At 46.7% G+C, this 21,933-nt stretch overlaps 1 protein-coding gene across 13 annotated transcripts in view; it reads right to left on the bottom strand.

Annotated features, from left to right (window-relative positions):
• Positions 1 to 21,933, bottom strand: part of TENM4 (teneurin transmembrane protein 4) — a 650,537-nt gene that overhangs the window by 95,230 nt on the left and 533,374 nt on the right. For all 13 annotated transcript variants that reach the window (XM_083735741.1, XM_083735748.1, XM_083735749.1 and 10 more), the window contains 2 exons: positions 7,185 to 7,331; positions 644 to 860 (listed from right to left, as the gene is read on the bottom strand). In XM_083735741.1, the coding sequence (XP_083591867.1) occupies positions 644 to 860; positions 7,185 to 7,331 (364 nt within the window). The remainder of the gene's footprint in view (positions 1 to 643; positions 861 to 7,184; positions 7,332 to 21,933) is intronic.

The raw sequence follows: 21,933 nt of genomic DNA, 5'->3' as shown, positions 1-21,933 counted from the left end.
TGAATACAGCACCAAGATATTATGGGCTGTCCCATGAATCCTTTGGATGAAATAGCGGAAGAACATTGTCTCAGGAGAGTGAGGAAAATTCTTAGGGATGATTCACATGCTGGGCGGCACTTTCTTGATCTCCTGCCCTCAGGCAGAAGATATAGAAGCATGATTAGTGGCACCAACAGGGTAAAGAACAGCTTCTATCCATGGACTGTTAGGCTGCTGAATGAAAAGATAACAACAGGGCAACTGACTTTTGGGTTTGGTGTGTGTGTGTGTGTGTCAGTAAACGAGGGGAATTAAGACTAAGAGAGCTGAGGGGGGGGGGGTGCTCGTGTAATCTCACGGTATACAAGTTGTACAAGTGACAATAAAGTATTTCAATATTCAATTTCAATTCCTGCCGAACTCTACAACTCTTTCAATTCCTGCTGAACTCTACAATTCTAGAATTCTATGACCCTTAGGACAGAGTGTTGTGACGCTCATGTCTTGCTTGTGGGCTTCCCATTGTGGCATCTGGCTGGTCAGCCAGGAAAGCAGGGATGCTGGACAGAGCAGCCCTTTGGTCTCTTTCAGCAGGGCTCTTTCTTGTGGCACAAGAACACTTTTGACCCTTGTCAGGAATGGGGCAAAGGAAAGCACTTACCCTCCATTGAAAGGGTTCTCCCCAGGAATGATGTGTGTGCTGTCCTTGCCAACCAGGAATTTGATCCGATCGTAGAACGAATAAAGGTTCTGCTGCGACACCGGGGGCTGTGTCTCCTGTATGATATCCAGAGGGTCCGGGGAGCCAAGGCAGAGGGTGTTGGTATGGCACAGGGGCTGAAGGCAGCAGTCTGGATCCATGCAGTCCATCAGTCCATCTGTGGGTCGGGCAGAAAAGGAAAGATACACACTCAATAGGGGAAGCAGAAGCAGGTGGCTGGAGCGATATTCGGAGCAGCGATAGTGTCAGGGCTGGTTCAGCTGCTGGTCAGCACAGAGTCTCAGAGACAAGCAGTGAAGTTAATTGTTTGTCCAAGAAAACAGTATACAAACAGAGAATACAGTGGTACCTCGGGTTACAGATGCTTCAGGTTACAGACTCTGCTAACCCAGAAATAGTACATCGGGTTAATAATAATAATAATAATAATAATAATAATAATAATAATAATAACAACAACAACTTATTATTTGTACCCCGCCCACAGAGACCAAAAATACACTAAGATGTCACACATTAAAAACTTCCCTGAACAGGGCTGCCTTAAGATGTCTTCTGAATGTCAGGTAGTTGTTTATCGCTTTGACATCTGAAGGGAGGGCGTTCCACAGGGAGGGTGCCACTACCAAGAAGGCCCTCTGCCTGGTTCCCTGTAGCTTTGCTTCTCGCAATGAGGGAACTGCCAGAAGGCCCTCGGCGCTGGACCTCAGCGTCCGGGCAGAATGATGGGGGTGGAGACGCTCCTTCAGGTTTACTTCAGGTTACATACGCTTCAGATTATAGACTCCGCTAACCCAGAAATAGTACCTCGGGTTAAGAACTTTGCTTCAGGATGAGAACAGAAATCGTGCGGCAGCAGCGTGAGGCCCCATTAGCTAAAGTGGTGCTTCAGGTTAAGAACAGTTTCAGGTTAACGAATTAAGTTCTTAATCCGAGGTACCACTGTACTCGGGGCAAGACTGGACCCCAGTAAAGCAATTTGGTGCACCCTTCCCTCTGCGATTTGTGAGACTCTCCTCCTGAAAACACATCTTTTTACTCAGGCCTTTCCTGATCCTCTAAACTTCGATTCTCCTTCTTTGCTCGTCTGCTATTTTTATTTCATTTTGCTGTTTATGCACAGTATCCATGCAACCCACTCAGCCAGCACGAGGATTCCCTTCTCAGTAGTGGCGCCTGCCCTGTGGAACGCCCTCCCCTGAGATGTCCAAGAGATAAATAATTGTACGACCCAGCGCTCGACATTAGCCAGTGTTTTGACCACTTGCGAGCAAGTGAAAATGCCTGGGCGCCAGGATGTCGCCTGACAGCTCCACTATCTGAAGATGAGAATCCTTAGATCTGGGCTGTTTTCACACACACTAGTATCCCGTCCTGTTATAATTCTATCCGTTATGTTTTATCTGCATAATTGGAATGAATTTCAGGAACCGAAACGCTTTATCTGTGCAGCCTGAGCAGGAGCAGTGAACAACGTTGTAGTTAACTGTTGTCGCCTGTCTTCACTTACCCCAACCCCGCTGCCCTGCTCCCAGTTGTGAAGAGTATTCTTATGTTATGAATGGTCTGTGTTCACCATTAAGAAAAAGAGGTTGGAATGGGCCAACGTATATGTGTACCAGCCCTGGATCAAGTGACTTTTCTTCTTTAAGTTCTCAAAACCCAAGGTTGTCATCTGAACTAACCAGATGTTTTAACTGAGAATCAATTACAGTCAGTCCATCCTTTGAAAAATAAGACTTGAGAGCATTCCATTATGGCAACTGCAACCCTGGTTTAAGAAGCCATTTGGTGCCTAGCTGATATACCTGAGTTCATAATAATAATAATAATAATAATAATAATAATAATAATAAATAGTAATTTTTTTTATTTATACCCCGCCATTCCCAGTTCAGAAAACCGGGCTCAGGGCAGCTAACAACAAATTTAAAACACTTACTTAATGCAACAAAAAATACAGCATAAAACATGAATAACAATAAATTTAGAATTCAAAAATCAATTTAGGGGGGGAAATCCATCCAATAAACATTAGATGATCACCAGGGCTAGCTGGCTAAATTAGTTCTATTTGGGCCAGTGAGGAGACCAGGGGAGAATTAGCTGTGGAATCCCAGAGCGGGTAATCTTAATAAAAAGGGGGAGAAGGAGGGAAGGAAGGGGAATAAAAGATCAGGCAAAGTTCAAATTGAAAGCCAAGTGGAATAGCTCTGTCTTACAGGCCCTGCGGAAGGAACCTAAATCTTGCAGGGCCCTGGTCTCATGGGACAGAGCATTCCACCAGGTCGGAGCCATCACTAAGAAGGCCCTGGCCCTGGTGGAGGATAATACTGATACGACCTTCTGTAGATGTGTGAAGGCACCCTGTATTGGGAAGCTTTCCATGCCTGATGTTCTGTTGTGGTTCTGTAAATTCTGGGAAGTATTTCTGCCCCAAAATTGGCAGGGTGTGGGGGCTGTGGGAAGATTCATGTAGGGACCTTACCTAGTCAATAGCTCAGTCTCATAACCGCTGAACTGTACCAGCTCAGGTTTATAAATGTAGCTTTGGTCTCCCGACGCCCAGAATAACCAGATAAGCGATTGTGGGAAGAGAGAGCAACATTATTTATTAAATCCTTGCTGTTTGCCAAAAGACGTCATGTTGACAATGTTGGTTTTTTTTTATGATCGTCATTTTTATTTTTATTTTAAAAAAAGAAAGAACACAGTAGCAAGGGTCCGTTTATAGGCTTCTTTCTCTTTGAGGCTTTAAGCCTTCCTGGTTTAGTGTGTGTGTGTTTCTGCACAGGTTGTGTGCGGCTGGATGTGCCCGACACACGCAGCTCCTAAATTTCCCTGAACCAAAGGGAGCCTAATCCTGCAACACCCATTAAAAGTCAAGGGGGGCTGAGGATCCGCTTTCAGAGAGTTTTTAAGAGCTCTAAAGACGTCAGGGTGGGTGGGGGGGAGGAAAGGTCCTTTGTCATGCTAGCAGAATAAAGGAAACAAGGAAAGAGGAGCCGGCAGGAGGGGATGAAACCTCAGCTGCACATGGACAGGAAGAAATATTAGGTGCCTCTGCAGCATCCTTGCCTGGTCCCAGATGCTCCGCTGATGGTTTTCCCCCCAAAACACATGCCATTGGCAGTTTAATTTTGGCCTTTGCAGTCTGAATCTGAGGCAGAAAAGCCAAGGCGGAAGCCAGCAACGGATGCAGTCATCCGTTCCAGCTGTCCCACGGAAGCGGATGAGAACAAATTGCACGCACAGGGGGACCTGATCCAGGTTGGAACCGAAACAGGGACAAAGGGGCATTGGGAGAAGGGCCACCGATGGCTATGAGCCACGATGGTTGTGCTCTGCCCCAACATTCAGAGGCAGGAAACGCTTCTGAATGCCAGCTGTTGAAAGCCACTGGATGGTGGAGAGTTGCTCTCAAGCTCAGGTGTTGCTTGCAGGTTTCCCACAGGCATCTGATTGGCCGCTGTGAGAATAGGATGCTGGACTACATGGCCCATTGGCCTGACCCAGCAGGATCTCCTTCTGTTCTTAAAGGTAAAGGGACCCCTGACCATTAGGTCCAGTCGTGGCTGACTCTGAGGTTGCGGCGCTCATCTCGCTTTATTGGCCAAGGGAGCCGGCGTACGGCTTCCGGGTCATGTGGCCAGCATGACTAAGCTGTGACGTTACCATATATGAGAGAGTGCTGGAGGGGAAATAGTTAAATAGGCTGCACAGACAGGACCCAGGGCGGTGGAGTCAGTGGGCCTATAAAGGAGTTCTGGGAGGAGTTCTGGGGGTGAGTTCGTTGGGAGTTGTGGGTGGGTAGTTGGTTGGTTTGAGTGCGTTGGCTGGTTGGGAAAGGCAGTTGGTAATAGAGAGACAGTTAGGGCAGTTGGTCCGTGAGTGTGGGGTGGTAGCACAGATAGAGAGAGGAACATAAGGCTAAGAAAGTAAAGAGGAACACTGTTTGGAAGGCTGTAATAGTTTTGTTTTAAGTCTGAAATAAAATATACTCTTCTTTATGAATTGAAAAGCTGACTGAGACTGAAGTGATTTTACCAGGGAGGACCTGGTTGGTGGCAGCGGATTAGTGGTGTACGGGTCAGTAGTCCGTGAGACGACCGGGGGCTCCGTACTAACGCCACATAAGCCGCTTCTGGCGAACCAGAGCAGCGCACGGAAACGCCGTTTACCTTCCCGCTGGAGCGGTACCTATTTATCTACTTGCACTTTGACGTGCTTTCGAACTGCTAGGTTGGCAGGAGCAGGGACTGAGCAATGGGAGCTCCCCCCGTTGCAGGGATTCGAACCGCCGACCTTCTGACCAGCAATCCCTAGGCTCTGTGGTTTAACCCACAGCGCCACCTGCATCTCTTGTATTAAAAACCAACAAATGCATTGGTTACGGACACTTTCTCCAAATATATGCATCGTTGTATACACTAGTTGGTTGGGAAACTGCACTGCATGAAGGGCAAAGGGGACAGCTGTGTTTTCCTTCACATATTATTATTGGTAGTTTCCAATTAAAACACAAAAATAATACTAATCAAATTTTCCCTCACCCTGAGTTGCAGTTATACTCCAAGCTGTCAGCTGAAAGCGCTATTTTGTGGGAAGAAAATTCTTGTGCAGGCATGTCCCAAAATTGTCCCATATATATATATATATATATATGCAGGTTTTGGTGTCCTCGGGTGTCTTCCCGTGTAAAAGTTGGGGTGTCTAGGCGACGTTTCGACGAGGTCTCACTCGTCATCTTCAGGCTGGTGCTTTCGGCTTCTTGTTACTGGAACAGAGCGGGATCTCAATGTTTGAGTTCCTATAAATACTGTAGAGGGGGTGTGGTGTCTAGCCTCCAATGTTCTGGGCAGACACCACACCCCCTCTACAGTATTTATAGGAACTCAAACATTGAGATCCCGCTCTGTTCCAGTAACAAGAAGCCGAAAGCACCAGCCTGAAGATGACGAGTGAGACCTCATCGAAACGTCGCCTAGACACCCCAACTTTTACACGGGAAGACACCCGAGGACACCAAAACCTGCATTCCTGTACCCGTGAAAATCTACGAAAGCAAATATATATATATATATATATATATATATATGCATATGCATGCAATATTGACCAGGAACAACTCCAGCTTTGAGCAACACTCTCTGACAATAACAACCACAGCTTCCATTCTTCCGTTCTGTTTTGGGTCCAGATTGCCTGTCCAAAAAAACACATTTTTTCCTCTCCACTCCTCCAAAAGGCAATTTTTGGTCCTCTCTCACAGAAGCAGAGATTAGAGCCTAAATCCACATATTTGACACATCTGGTGTGGTGAATGGCATCGCTGCTTTGAGCCTGTTGTAAACAGAAATGAAGACGGAGGTATCTAGTTTCGCGGGAGAGAAGAAAGTGTCCTTTGTTTTATAGCATGTATGTTTTCATACACTGGCGTGGGGGAGCGAGAGACGGGCGCAGTTTTTGCACCTTCATTTCTGAATCTTTTTCCATAGGAAGTAATCTGGGCCATTTACCACACCAGATGTCAAAACCATCTAAAGCATTCGATATATGTTTTGAAAAACCACAACCTTGGGTCATTCTGCAACAGATAATCTCCCTCCAACCTCCCTCCCCTTGAAATAGCATTGCTCTTGTAATACTGCTGTCTTAGGAAAGACGGAAGCTGACTTGCAGACTCAGGACATTGGTTTCCCTAGCTCACTATTGTCTACACTGACTGGCAGCAGCCAGGGATTGAAACTGGGACCTTAAATGGCTCAGGACCGCAATACCTCAAGGACCGCCTCTCCCCATATGAACCAACGTGGACTCTGCGTTCCTCCTCTGAGGCCCTTCTTTTGTGTGCCTCCTACATGAGAGGCCCAAAGGTTGGCAACGTAAAAACGGGGGCCTTTTTTGCAGTGGCTCCCCATTTGTGGAACGCTCTCCCCCGGGAGGCTTGGCTGGTGCCTTCATTATACACTGCTACCTCAAGTTAAGTACTTAATTCGTTCCGGAGGTCCGTTCTTAACCTGAAACTATTCTTAACCTGAGACACCACTTTAGCTAATGGGGCCTCCCGCTGCTGCTGCCATGCGATTTCTGTTCTCATCCTGGAGCTAAGTTCTTAACCCGAGGTACTATTTCTGGGTTAGCGGAGTCTGTAACCTGAAGCGTCTGTAACCTGAAGCATCTGTAACCCGAGATACCACTGTAATCTATTGAGCCAGACCACTTGTCCATATAGCTTAGCATTTCTACACTGACCAATGGTAGCTGTCCATGGTTTCAGACGGGAGATGCCCCAGCCCTACCCAGCGATTCCAGCAATCAAAGTTGGCAGCTGGGGCATGCGAGGCAAACTCTCTGCCTGGGAGCTACAGACCTTTGCCATTTGGGGACATTCAGGGACACCCTCCCCCCTCCAATTTTCAGGATGGCGCAGGCCAACGGAGACCTGCAGTCTGACAAACCACGGTGGTGGGTGCCTTACCTCCATCGTTGTCCTTCCCGTCGCCGCACGCCGTCTCCATGGATGTGTCACAGCCGGCCCCTCTCCAGCCCAGTTGACAGACACAGCGCCACCCATTCATGTCAAGTGTGCACCTGCCGTTGCCGTTGCACAAGCCGGGACAGCCCTCTGGAATGGCAGAAAGGGAAATAACAGTTCCATCGTGCCAGGAAGTCATTGGGAAATTAAAACAGGGTCAGGGAGGAATATGCAACCTATCTGTTGTGTCTAGACGTACAGGGACTTGCAAGGACCGTGCTTAACGGTCTTCCCTGGGCCGGATTTAGGTTTGATGAGGCCCTAAGCTCCTGAAGGTAATGGGGCCCTTTATATGTCCAGCTGCCCTTTGCCAACAACAAATTGTTGCTGTTTTTTGTGTTGAATATATGCTATATGGTGATTTATGGACCTAATAGGTATCTCAAGCCATTTGCACATGTTGCCATGCAGAATGGAGGCACCCTATATATAAAAAGGTAAAGGTACCCCTGCCCGTACGGGCCAGTCTTGCCAGACTCTAGGGTTGTGCGCTCATCTCACTCTATAGGCCAGGAGCCAGTGCTGTCCGCAGACACTTCCGGGTCACGTGGCCAGCATGACAAGCTGCATCTGGCGAGCCAGCGCAGCACATGGAACGCCGTTTACCTTCCCGCTGGTAAGCGGTCCCTATTTATTTACTTGCACCCGGGGGTGCTTTCGAACTGCTAGGTTGGCAGGCGCTGGGACTGAACGACGGGAGCGCACCCCGCCGCGGGGATTCGAACCGCCGACCATGCTATCGGCAAGTCCTAGGCGCTGAGGTTTTACCCACAGCGCCACCCGCGTCCCCTTCCCCTATATATAGAAAGGAGCAAACCAGTGATATTTTAGGGAGCAGGCTAGCAGGCGGGGCCCATCACTTACATCGTAGAAGCCTACATAACACAAACACTGTTGCTGCATGTACATTTTATTTTATTTGTTTTTTATGTTATATTTTGGAAATGTACATCCAGGGTTTTTTTCCTTTAATTTTTTGGGGGCCCCCAAGAGAGTGGACCCTAAGCTTTAGCTTTTTTAGCTTATACGTAAATCTGGCACTTCCCTGGAGGTTTGCACCATTTAAGTCAACATTTCTTTTTTTTAAGAGGGCATGCAAGCATCTGAACCCGATTTGTGAGTGGTTGGACATGCAATCGTAATGGAAGATATCTGGGAATGTTCTCTCCCCCCCTTAAAAACAACAACTTCTTTTTTCATCTCCAAATGGAATAATTTGCAAATTACTATAGTGAACGTAAAAGGAAGATTATGTCCTGCATCAATTATACTGCAATTTTTCTTATTCCAGAAAAACAACAACATGTGGAAGATTCATTTTCATTAACAGAAAACACTTTCATTCACTTTGCTTCTTTATGCCATACGTATGCCCACCAATTTATCCATTTACATTATCTCTCTTCTTAGCCAACTATTTACAAAAATAAAACACATTCTCTTTTAAAAAACCTACCCCAAAAAGTGATTGGGATTATCCATTTTTTGCTTCAGCATCTTCGTAAACAATTTCGTTACCTCCGTTATAATGGTATATTTTAAATAATCTAGTAATAACCGAGGAAACAAAGCGCCAAGTATTTGAAAAGAACTGGCAGTGAGGGATTTATCGACTGCTGGGAATGTCAACAAGGTATTAAACACAGAGTTTGTCTTATCGAATTAATCATTGATCTGTTCCAGTGTGTTGCTCGAGTCCTAATTCTGAGTACCTTTTTGTCAGAGCAAATCAAAACAAAGTTAAGGTAGGGCCTAGCGTAAATTATACTTCCAACGGGCAGGGTCCCCCGCCCCCTGTTTTTAGCAAAATAATTGCAGACATCCATTTTCATTTGTTCAGCCTTAAGCTTCTTGCATTTATCGTTGGCAAATTTCAATCTGAGTGGTGACTATAAATACGACATAACATTTCAGTACATCTATCCTTTGTCCGCAGTCTTCAGTCATTATCCTGTTTCCACTTAAACTTACAACCAAATCTTCCTGAGATTCTTGTAACTTATATTTTGCCTAGAAGCATGGTGTGCCGGTGCTGTGTCCCTCCTTCATTCCCTGAGTGTACATATTCATATTATCTCAGACCCTCCAAGTGTCCCTATTTTCCAGGGACAGCCCCGGATTTACAGAAGGCGTCCCAGTTTCTGATTTGATCCCGGAATATCCTGCTTTTATTATTATTATTCCACAGGACATCCCTATTTTCATCGGAGAAACGTTGGAGGGTATGGTATCACAGGAGAGTCTCCAGTTCTCTCAATTTTAGTTCATTGGAAAACTCAATATTTGTCCTGAGCACCTCGTGAGAGTGTGGATGGATCTTAGTTCAGGATAACTAGTTCTGCTCTCTGAAATAGTTATGGTTGGCTAGCATTGCCAGACTAACTGCAGTAGAAGTATTCTTATTATGGATGGGGAAAACCTATTGGTGTTTCAGAACTTTCTGACTAGTTGCAGGACCTTAGCCAGACCTAGCAGAGTACACACAGAAACCACAGAAGCAATTGGCGACTTGGCTGCAGACAGGACAGACGAAGCAGGAACCAGAAACTTGTAGTAAGGTGTTTATTATATACAGTGGACTATTTACAGGATAACACGGATCTTTAGCTAGCTGTCTCTGACACGACTCACAACTCCTACACTGACACACAGAACTACTGAACACTGAACTCTGAACTAACACATTCCAGTTAGTAGGCCATGACCATTCAGGGAGCTGTCTCCATGTCTCTGTTATCACCAGGCAGGCTTACTCCTTCACATGACCTTCTGGCTGTCTGCCAAACCTTAATTGACTCTGTGTGAGTAGCTGCACGTACACAGATTCCCAACACCTGTGGCCCTCCAAGATGTTGTTGGACTACAACTCCCATCACCCTTACCATTGCCCATGCTGGCTGGGGCTGATGGGAGTTGCAGCCCGACAACAGCTTCCCCATCCTTCATTTGTAAGTCCCCTACTTCCTGCAGCAACACAATGGCATTTTAGAATGCAAGGGGAATCTCTTGTATAAATTGACTTTGGGAGAGGAGACCCAAATGGAAGTTTTCACAAGCTTGGTGCCAAAAACCGAGCAAGCTTGAGGGCTCATCTGTTAGCACAGATGAGCACCACCTGTTTATCATGGTAGTTTGAGGGATAACGGACAAGCGGAGAACACAAAATCCATGGTGCAGGAGGGCTACAAGACTGTTAAGCCAGGCCACTACTAATTTTTGAAAATGAGCTTGGTTAAGGCTTGCGATTGAGCATCTTTTCTCCCTTCACCTCCTTTAATAATAATAACAATAAAATATTATTTTTTTATTTATACCCCGCCCTTCCTGGTTCAAAAACCGGGCTCAGGGCGGCTAACAACAAATTTAAAACACTTAATTGTAAAAGCAACATAAAATACAGTATAAAAAGATGAATAACAATAAAATTCAAAGTTCATAAATCAATTTAGGGGAAATCCATCTAATAAGGGCTAGCTGGCTGAATTAGTCCTACTTGGGCCAGTGAGGAGGCCAGGGGAGAATTAGCTGTGGGGTCTCAGAGTGTGTAATCTTCATAAAAGGGGAGGGGGAGGGAAGGGAAATAGAAGCTCAGGCTGAATTTAAATTAAAGACCAGGCGGAATAGCTCTGTCGTACAGGCCCAACAGAAGGAGGTTAAATCCTGAAGGGCCCTAGTCTATTGGGACAGAGCATTCCAGCAGGTCGGAGCCATCACTGAGAAGGCCCTGGCCCTGGTGGAGGATAGTCTGACTTCTTTAGGGCCCGGGACCTCTTAACTATGGTTATTCATGACCTTAAGGTCCTCTGCGGGGGCAGACCAGGAGAGGCAGTTCTGTAAATACGAGGGCCCTTTAGCAGGCAGTGGAGGAGAAAACTGGTAGCATCTGCTTCCAGGTTTAAATTAAACACAGTTTGTCACTGTGTTGGAACCAGGGTCTGTGTTAGTTTTAGCTATGGTTTGCTGGAACGCAGCAGGATCACAAAACACGGTTTCACCTCGGCTCGTTTCTGGAAGCCATAGTTTAAACTAACCACAGGTTGCCCTTGACTAACCATAGTTCATTTACATCTGGAAGCGGATGCTTCTCATTATCTTCCGTGGCACACAGCAGAGGAGAAGGTGAACAAACACGAGGAGAGACTGAGGCACCAGAGTACCAAACCAAGTGTCATTATTGTCTTGCCTGACATTCCGGCACAAATAATGAGCGAAGCTACGTCTGGGAGGGTGGAAGCAAACAAAACCAGTTGCTCCATATATACAATGACATTTTCCTTCTTTCTGCCAAGCGTATTTACTCAGATTAGCGAGTGATTACCTTGCAGTTTTTAGAGACTGGTAGCCGGAATAATCTGCTGCTAATGATCTGGGCAATTAGAGCTCTTTAATTAGTCCCAGTCATAACCCTCCTATTTCCCTCAGAAGGCTCCTTCTAGAGGGTTGATTTAGAGATTAGAGTTGGACGCTGAAGGAGCTTGGGTGGGAGGAGGGATTAAAATTGGGGTTTCTTCCTTGCCCACCCAGCAAAAAAAGGAAATGGGGATGCTCTGCTGTGCCCTTCAGATTTTGGTGGGGAAGGGAATATGGGCATAGATGGATGCAACTGGAATCATCATTTCAAAAGCCCTGAGAACTTTGTTGCACCCCTGTTCACAAATCCAGATTACTTGGTTCTCTACACAGCATGGTTTGTTTGTTTTTAGACCCTTCACCCACTGCTAGTCTTTACATGGGGGAGAAGGAGGAGAGGAGTTTGGATTTGATATCCCCCTTTCTCACTCCCCTTAAGGAGTCTCAAAGCGGCTCACATTCTCCTTTCCCTTCCTCCCCCACAACAAACACTCTGTGAGGTGAGTGGGGCTGAGAGACTTCAAAGAAGTGTGACTGGCCCAAGGTCACCCAGCAGCTGCATGTGGAGGAGCGGAGACGCGAACCCGGTTCACCAGATTACGAGTCTACCGCTCTTAACCACTACACCACAACAATAATGTAGCGCAGGGCTCAGCAACCTTCTTCAGTCATGGGCCAGTCCACTGTCCCTCAGACCATGTGGTACTGACCATGTGGTGCTGTACGCTGACTCCTTCAGTCAATAAAGCGAGATGAGTGCCGCAACCCTAGAATCGTCCATGATTGGACCTAATGGTCAGGGGTCCCTTTATCTTTACAGAGTCTCAAAGAAGCTAACATTCTCCTTTCCCTTCCTCCCCCACAACAAACACTCTGTGGGGTGAGTGGGGCTGAGAGACTTCAGAGAAGTGTGACTGGCCCAAGGTCACCCAGCAGGAGCGGGGAAGCGAACCCGGTTCGCCAGATTACAAGTCCACCGCTCTTAACCACTACACCACACTGGCTCTCTGAAGTCGAACTGTTGCATTAGCAGCACTGAAGTCACCTCCTCAGGACGCAAGCCTGGGCAGTGTGTCTGGAGGTCCTGGGCTGCCCAGATGACAAGACCCCCTTTTCTTGGACTTGCTAATGTGGTCCAAAGGAAAGCAGAGCAAAATGTTTAGTGCCAGCTTGGTGGAAGAAGCTGCCGGAAGGAGGTGTACAAGGCGCCACCCAACTGTCTTAGGGACTCACACTCCAGATTTGTGTAGGGTTGCATCCTTACATCTCCTGATGATATCTTGCAAGGCAGTGGAGGTTTAGGATCAGAGTTTTCCTTCTCCTAGATAGGCTACCTTCCCATTTGGATGAGCTCCATCTGCCCCTTATTTCCCTCTACAACAGGGATGTCCAACTCCCAAGAGACTGTGATCTACTCCCACTATAAAGAAACACAAAACTGGCTTTTGGGTTCTAGATTCAGGTAAGTAGCCGTGTTGGTCTGAGGCAGTAGAAATATATATATATAAAGTCCACTAGCACCTTCATTGTTTAGTCGTTTAGTTGTGTCCGACTCTTTGTGACCCCATGGACCAGAGCACGCCAGGCACTCCTGTCTTCCACTGCCTCCCGCAGTTTGGTCAAACTCATGCTGGTAGCTTCGAGAACACTGTCCAACCATCTCGTCCTCTGTTGTCCCCTTCTCCTTGTGCCCTCAATCTTTCCCAACATCAGGGTCTTTTCCAGGGAGTCTTCTCTTCTCATGAGGTGGCCAAAGTATTGGAGCCTCAGCTTCAGGATCTGTCCTTCCAGTGAGCACTCAGGGCTGATTTCCTTCAGAATGGATCGGTTTGATCTTCTTGCAGTCCCTAGGACTCTCAAGAGACTCCTCCAACACCATAATTCAAAAGCTAGAGATCAGCCTTCTTTATGGTCCAGCTCTCACTTGCATACATCACTACTGGGAAAACCATAGCTTTAACTATACGGACCTTTATCGGCAAGGTGATGTCTCTGCTTTTTAAGATGCTGTCTAGGTTTTCATTGCTTTTCTCCCAAGAAGCAGGTGTCTTTTAATTTCGTGGCTGCTGTCACCATCTGCAGTGATCATGGAGCCCAAGAAAGTAAAATCTCTCACTGCCTCCATTTCTTCCCCTTCTATTTGCCAGGAGGTGATGGGTCCAGTGGCCACGATCTTTGTTTTTTTGATGTTGAGCTTCAGACCATATTTTTGCACTCTCCTCTTTCACCCTCATTAAAAGGTTATTTAATTCCGCCTCACTTTCTGAGATCAAGTAGCACCTTAGAGACCAACTAAGTTTGTTCTTGGTATGAGCTTTCGTGTGCATGCACACTTGGTATCTGAAGAAGTGTGCATTCACACGAAAGCTCATACCAAGAAAAAACTTTTGTTGCCGGACATGACTTAATGACTAAACAACAATGTCTTGAGAAGTTGTGGCTGAATCTGTGTGTTTTCCCCCAAGCTCAGCCAGCAGCAAAGCAGTTGCGCAAAAAGTTTCTTCACCGACTCCCTCAGCTCCTCTTTCCTCCTGCAATCGTATCTAGTTTCAAACCCCTTTTCCTTAATGTTTGCTGACAGAACAGAGTGATGAATCCCTTACTGAGATGATGTGCATGAAGTGCTATGTACACTCTGCATGTGTTTATCACCAATCATTCCACCGTGAGACCGGGTCGAGTATAAAGATTTGCAGAAACCTCCTCTGGCTGTGTGGATGGAAATGCAAACTGGCTCCTGGCTGATGCGACTGAGTTTGGAATTTCGTCAGCCAAGGGCTTTGCCCCAAAGAACCCCAGGGAATGTAGTTTCCTGAGCGTGCTGACAATCTGATGCTCAAGACTTCTGCCTTCTCTCTCCCTCAAATGACTGCAATTCCCACAGTTAGTTCCCTGGGGGTGAGGGGACAGATATTAAACCAATTCAAGTCTCTGGTGTAGATAACGCCCAGATTGTTTTGCTGGTTTGGATTAGAGCAGACCAAATCCAATAGAGTCTCTCCCAGCTCAGCTCAGAACGGCTGATTTGGCAATTCCAACCCCAAACGTGCTGATGATTAGGAATGCCTAAATGGCGTGTTCCCTTCAAGCCATGCATTCTGCTCATGTGAGCAATAAGAGTTATGGGAGCTGGAAGCTACAGCAAGTGCCGATCTCTCCACAGTGCGTCGTAAACGCGAAGGTTTACGGCAAGCACGCTCGCTTTAACCTGCTGCAAACTTTATGGGAGGGCTGGCTAACCCCCGGACTGGGGCCTGATCTAGCCCCCAAAGGCATTTATACTGCCCCTGCCCTCCTCAGATTTCAGTGGTAGAAGCATAGAGAAAAATAATGTAAAGCAGACACAGTGCGGGTGGGGTTTGTGTCCCCGCCAGTCATCATATGAATTATCTGATGAGCAGGTAGAGATAACTCTCCCCTTCAGCTGATCTGCTTATGTCAGCAGGGACAGGAGGGGTGTGTGTGTGTGTGTGTGTGTGTGTGTGTGAGAGAGAGAGAGAGAGAGAGAGAGAGAGAGAGAAGGTTGCTTTTGACCAAATTCATTGGCCTGACAAAGTGTGAAGGTAACCTTTGTGTCCTCCAACAACAACAACAACAACCTGGACCCTGAGATCATCTTCTGAGGCCCTTCTTCATGTGTCTTCTCCTCGAGAGGTCCAGAGGGTGGCAACATGAGAACAGGGCCTTTTCTGCAGTGGCTCCCCGTCTGTGGAATGCTCTCCCCAGGAAAGTTCGCCTGGCACCTTCATTATACAGTCAAACGCCAATATTTTGGCTCCCGAATGCTGAAAACCCGATTTTTGAACATTTTCCGGAAGCCGAATGTCCTGCAACCAATCAAAAGCCGTGCCTCGGTTGTTGAACATTTTGGAAGCTGAAAGCGCTTCCAGAACAGATTACGTTTGACAACTGAGGTTTGACTGTATAGCTTTAGGCACCAGGCAAAAAGATTCCTTTTTAACCAGGCCTTTGGTTGATTTGATTGACATCCTATGCCCTTTTAAATTGTGGTGGTTTTTTTGGGGGGGGGGTATTGGGTTGTTTTTTTTATTTTGATTATTTATTTTGTAGTTTTATATTTTGATTTTGTTCTGTGAACCGCCCTAAGACCACCGGGTATAGGAGTGGTATATAAACTCAATAAAAAAATAAAATAAAATAAATAATAGTAATAATGATAATAAGTTAACCAGTCCTGCTTAACAAAGTACAATCTACTCCGTTCAGTTCCTGGCTTGCAAGGTTAATTCAAAGAAGATAAAGCAAGTATTTTATAGATTTTTATAGGGGGTTGGACTCGATGGCCCTTGTGGTCTCTTCCAACTCTATGATTCTATGATTCTATAGATGACTTTTTAAAAAAAGGGGGGGGATGAAAGGAGGGCGACGAACAAGGAAGAATGGAGATGTTCACTTCTTCACATCTCTGAATCTGAAGGAGATGAGGTATGCCTTTAAATCCTCTTTCTCCACCCACCCTTGTTCCTCTGTTATCTTTTGATTTGCTGTGCCCCCCAGCCCCCTTCCCTGTAAGGAGATGAGAGGCAGGAATGGGGAGAGAGGCACCTATTATTCTATTATTCGCAAGAATTGCCACCCCTCTAAGTGGGTAAACAGAGACAAAAGCAGACCCTTGCCCCTTGAGCTAACAAAGGATACCTAAAAGGGGTGTGTGTGTGGAAGCAACATAAAGAAATTCAGGGGCATTTCATTCATTCAATTAAGGGAAAACAACCTAGATGGGGAGCCCTTCCAAAGCGGCCAATTTGGCAAGGAGCAGTAGCCTTTGTTGCAAAGTTTCTCTGTCCCGGAAGGGCTAATTGGCTTGCCAAAGCAGCTTTTGCTGTTCCCGGGGATTAGCGTTTGTTTCGCCACTCTTGCCGTCTCCCCTGTTTGCAAGCACAAGTTGATCCTCTCTGCTTCTTGGATGTCCAAGAGAGGCGGCCAAGAGGGAGAGGGTCAAAAACTTGATCCGGAGGTCCACCACCACGTGATGGAGAACGGAAAGGCGGTGTCGCCTTGCAAAGAGGGGAAAGCATATGAGTTGGGCAGGAGATATGAGTTGGGCATGTTCTGCTGGGGTGAAGGGGGCCGAGTTGGAGAAGCTCACGGAGGGTTAGGTTGTAAATGGCTACTAGTCGCCAGGATGTTCCAGGATCACAGGAAGTATTGTGATAGGCATTTTGAGGTCTTAAAGGTAAAGGGACCCCTGACCATTAGGTCCAGTCGCAGACGACTCTGGGGTTGCAGCGCTCATCTCGCTTTACTGGCCGAGGGAGCCAACGTACAGCTTCCAGATCATGTGGCCAGCATGACTAAGCCACTTCTGGCAAACCAGAACAGCGCACGGAAATGTTGTTTACCTTCCTGCCAGAGTGGTACCTATTTATCTACTTGCACTGGCATGCTTTCAAACTGCTAGGTTGGCAAGAGCTGGGACAGAGCAACAGGAGCTCACCCTGTCGCGGGGATTGGAACTGCCGACCTTCTGATCGGCAAGCCCTAGGCTCTGTGTTTTAGACCACAGCACCACCCGCGTCCCTTTTGAGGTCTTAGATGCAGTAAATGTTCATAAGTGTACCAACCAAGCACGTACATAGATCAGCACAGGAAGACCGACCTGGAGCCATTTTTTATTCCCAAACTGTCCCAAACTGACCAAATGTTTTCTCTGCAAGGTCAAAGGAAAATGGAAAAGACTCCCCATCCTGTCTTAAGGGTATGTCTGTGTTTGAATAGGGTGTGAGCCTGTGACCTGGCCCAGGAACTATGTATTTATCATTACAAAAAGACTGGCCAGGCTCCCCAGGGAATCCAATCAAGTAACCTGCCAGACAGGAGATAAACAACAACAGGAGAAAAACAACATTCAAATTTCTGTTTTAGACGGCCTTTTCTGTGATGTAGGTATGATGTATCTGGGGGGGGGGGTGTTCTTAGGTTATACCCCATCTGTGATGTATGTATGATGTTTCTGGGGGTGGTCTTGATCTACAGGGTGGCAATTTCAAAAGTCCATATAAGGCCTTGCGCGCCATTGTTCAGGGTTCCTCCTCCCTCCTTCGTGTGGTGAGTGAGGACCCTGTTGCAACAGATCAATAAAGATCAAGCTTACTAGCTGCTTTGCTTCTCAATATTCTGTGGTTGGCCTCTGTTATTTTCTCCTACCAATAGGGAACCTATGTAAGGACTCTATATGGGCTCTTGGATACCCCATAAGGGAAAAGGGCAATTTTTGTTTACAGCAGTATGCCCCCCGAATACTACTTGGTGGGGAACAAGAGTTCGTCCTTCTGCCCTGCTTATAGGCTACCCATAGACAACTTGCTGGTCACTGTGGAAAACAGGATGTTGGACCAGGCAAGTTCTTGATGTGATTCATCACAGTTTGTAATATATTCTTAAGATGGAAATATATATATATATATATATATATATATGCAGGTTTTGGTGTCCTCGGGTGTCTTCCCGTGTAAAAGTTGGGGTGTCTAGGCGACGTTTCGACGAGGTCTCACTCGTCATCTTCAGGCTGGTGCTTTCGGCTTCTTGTTACTGGAACAGAGCGGGATCTCAATGTTTGAGTTCCTATAAATACTGTAGAGGGGGTGTGGTGTCTAGCCTCCAATGTTCTGGGCAGAGAGGAAGTTCCCAGGCTAGTGTGCCTTTTCTTCTTTTGTTCCTTAATTACTTGAGAGATACCTTGAGTGATTTCTTGAGTGATATCCTGAGTACCACTTAGGTGGGTCATTAGGTGTGGATTAGTTGCTAAAGTCTTTGTGTCTTGACCTCTTGAACTTTGTGAAAACCAAGTTGGAAAACCAAGGGATCTATGAAATACCCTGCAAAGTCTGCCCAGCCACGTACATTGGACAAACAAACAGACGAATAAATGCACGTATCGCAGAACACAAGAATGCCGTCAAAAAAGAAGAAAAAACTTCCTCTCTTTTCCAACACATGAAAGAAACAGGACACGAAATTAATTTTGCAGATTCCAAATTGCTCTTTAACACGGAACATCACCACAAGAGAATAATCATGGAAGCCATCGAGATAGAGAAACACCCTCACAACATGAACAAGCGTGACGACACATCCCGCTTGCCAGACATCTGGAAATTAGCCCTCCCCACAAAAACTGACACCAGATCCAGAGGCACACAGAACGCCAACACCAATCAACCACACCAGACCCAAACCCAGACCCTCTCCACAGATGAATTACTGACACCATCCAGTAGCCAATCCATGGTGGCACCTCCGGATGCTGCACCCCCCTGCAATCCCTACACAGATCTGGCTGACACAAGCCACAAAACCACAGCTCGCCCCTATACACGAAGCCAAGCCAAAGCACAACTAAGTGCAATACAGCCATCTTCTCAAGAAAACTCTTCACAAAGTTCAAGAGGTCAAGACACAAAGACTTTAGCAACTAATCCACACCTAATGACCCACCTAAGTGGTACTCAGGATATCACTCAAGAAATCACTCAAGGTATCTCTCAAGTAATTAAGGAACAAAAGAAGAAAAGGCACACTAGCCTGGGAACTTCCTCTCTGCCCAGAACATTGGAGGCTAGACACCACACCCCCTCTACAGTATTTATAGGAACTCAAACATTGAGATCCCGCTCTGTTCCAGTAACAAGAAGCCGAAAGCACCAGCCTGAAGATGACGAGTGAGACCTCGTCGAAACGTCGCCTAGACACCCCAACTTTTACACGGGAAGACACCCGAGGACACCAAAACCTGCATATATATATATATATATATATATATATATATATATATATATATTCTTCCCACCTTGGACCAAATCTATGCTTCCAAGTGTCACAAGAAAGTGGCAGAGATAGCTCAGGATAGTGCACACCCCGGAAATGATCTCCTTCAGCTTCTGCCTTCTGGAAGAAGGTACAGGGTTATAAAGACTAGGACTAGCCGCCTGAGAAACAGTTTCTACCCAAATGAGATTTTGGTTTTAAACACAGTGTAAGGTAGTCTCTAGAGGGACAGATTAATCAACCAGCAGCACAATCCAAAGCACGTTTTCTCAGAAAGAAGCCGCACTGAATTAAATGGGATATACTCCCAAGTTTGATTGCACGGGGTTGCAGGCCTACGCATTGATATAAAGGGGAAGCGACCTGGTTTTGCTCTGTAGTCAATAACCTACCATCAGATGCTTTTAGTGGGGCAGGGTCCTTCTGAACAGCACCCTCCCCACACACCGGCCTCACAACTATGCGCAGCAGTACCACTGCAGTTTCAAAAGTATGCGCTTGTCCAAGTCAATCAAATCTACTGCCATCATGACAGCCATAACAAGAAAGCATTGCTGCCTGTGGCCTCTGTGTTTAATGTGCATAATTAGCAACACGTTTCGAAATGGCAGGCAATACACTCCAGCATATACGTATCTCTCTCTCCTGCTGCAGCTATAATTCCATAAATTAAATTAATAAAGTGCGGCTCCCAACCCAGGAGAGTCTTGAAAGACGAAGACTGACGTTGGAGCAGTCTTTTTATGGCTTTTTTGGGGGGTGGGGGTGAGACATTTTAGAAAGTGTGTGGTTTTGAAGGCTGAAAACAAAACCTCGCTTAAAAGCACGGAGGCCTGAATCTCATTCCCGCATAATTTTGGATTTATTTGAAAAGCGGCTCTCTACTTTTTGTTTGTGAGGATAGACACCAGCTTGGTTGCAAGCCAACGTTTCTCTCAAGTGGGGATTCGGGTGGGTTTTGTGTTGGGGTCTCTCTCTCTCTCTCTCTCTCTCTCTCTCTCTGTGTGTGTGTGTGTGTGCGCGTGTGCACAAGCAGCAGAAAAGTTTCCATGTTTGGGGGCTTTTTCAGCAATAGAGGCTAGTTCATTAGTGCTGACCCAGAAACTCCAGCGGGTGCAGAATGCTGCGGTGAGACTCCTTACGGGGTCCTCACCGTGGGATCACATTCACCTGGTGCTTTACCAACTTCACTGGCACCTGGTGGAGTACAGGGTCAGGCTTAAGGTGCTGGTTTTAACTTTTAAAGCCCTATACGGCTTAGGACACCTTTCCTGGTATGTCCCACGGAGGACCTTGCGGTCTTCAAACAAAAGCAACTTGGAGGTCCCAGGCCACAGGGAGGTTAGGCTGGCCTCAACCAGAGCCAGGGCTTTTTCGGCTGTGGCTCCGATCTGGTGGAACGCTCTGTCACAAGAGACTAGGGCCCTGCGGGACTTGACATCTTTCCGCAGGGCCTGCAAGACAGAGCTGTTCCACCAGGCCTTTGGCCAAGGCACAGCCTGACCACCTCCTTTGGCAATCTTCACAGAACTCTAGCCCAATGGTTGCCATTAATTTGATTTGAACTGATTTTATTATGAATTGATTTTAGAATGCTGTATTACTTTACTGTTGTTAGCCACCCTGAGCCCGGCTTCGGCTGGGGAGGGTGGGATATAATAAAATTTTATTATTATTATTATTTATTACGGAATTCCCCACCAACTTCAGTTGACCCTCAGCCAAGAACTGCCTACCTGCCTTCTGGCTTATCCATCAGGCGTTAAATCTGTGAGGGGCAGGTGGGGCTCATCCACCTACGAAGGTAGCCCATCTAAGAGAAGAAAAACTCTCATCCTAAACCTCCACTGCCTTGAGGGATATCTTCAAGAGAAGACAAGGCTAAGGAGTCAACCCTACACAAATTCAGAGTGGGGTCCTTAAGATGGTTGGACGGCGCCTTCTACGCCTCCTTCCGGCAACTTCTACAGCCAAGCTGGTGCTGAACGTCTTGCTCTGCTTTCCTTTGGACCCCATCAGTGAGGCCAAGAGAAGGTCTTGTTGTCTGAGCAGCCCAGGGCCTCCAGACACACTGCCCAGGCTTGCACCCCAGGGAGGTCACTTTGGTGCTGCTAGCACAGCGTTTTGACTTCACCCCCAGAGGTGCACTCCATTGTCTCTTGAGACAGACAGGTGCCAACAAGAGGGGAGGTGGATCTGCCTGTCATTGGCTGTTGCTCCACCTACTGATGGTCTACCTGCCTTCACCCCAGCAGTCACAATACACACGAACCACAACCACCTTTTAGTTTAGATATGACGAGAAGAGATCGGGGACATGAACCTTATAAAATCAGGCAGGGGTCAGCAAACTTTTTCAGCATGGGGCCGGTCCACTGTCCCTCAGACCTTGTGGGGGTCGGACTATATTTTGAAGAGGAAAAGAAAAGAACTAATTCCTATGCCCCACAAATAACCCAGAGGTGCACATTCTACTCATGTAAAAACATGCTGATTCCTGGACCGTCTGTGGGCTGGATTGAGAAGGCGATTGGGCCGGTGTAGGGAAAGAGGA

The sequence above is a fragment of the Podarcis gaigeae genome (genome assembly GCF_964106915.1).
Source record: "Podarcis gaigeae genome assembly, chromosome: 4".
Classification (NCBI taxonomy): Eukaryota; Metazoa; Chordata; class Lepidosauria; order Squamata; family Lacertidae; genus Podarcis; species Podarcis gaigeae.
The sequence above is the reverse complement of the archived record's forward strand: the minus strand, read 5'-3'. Positions and strand labels throughout refer to the sequence as shown.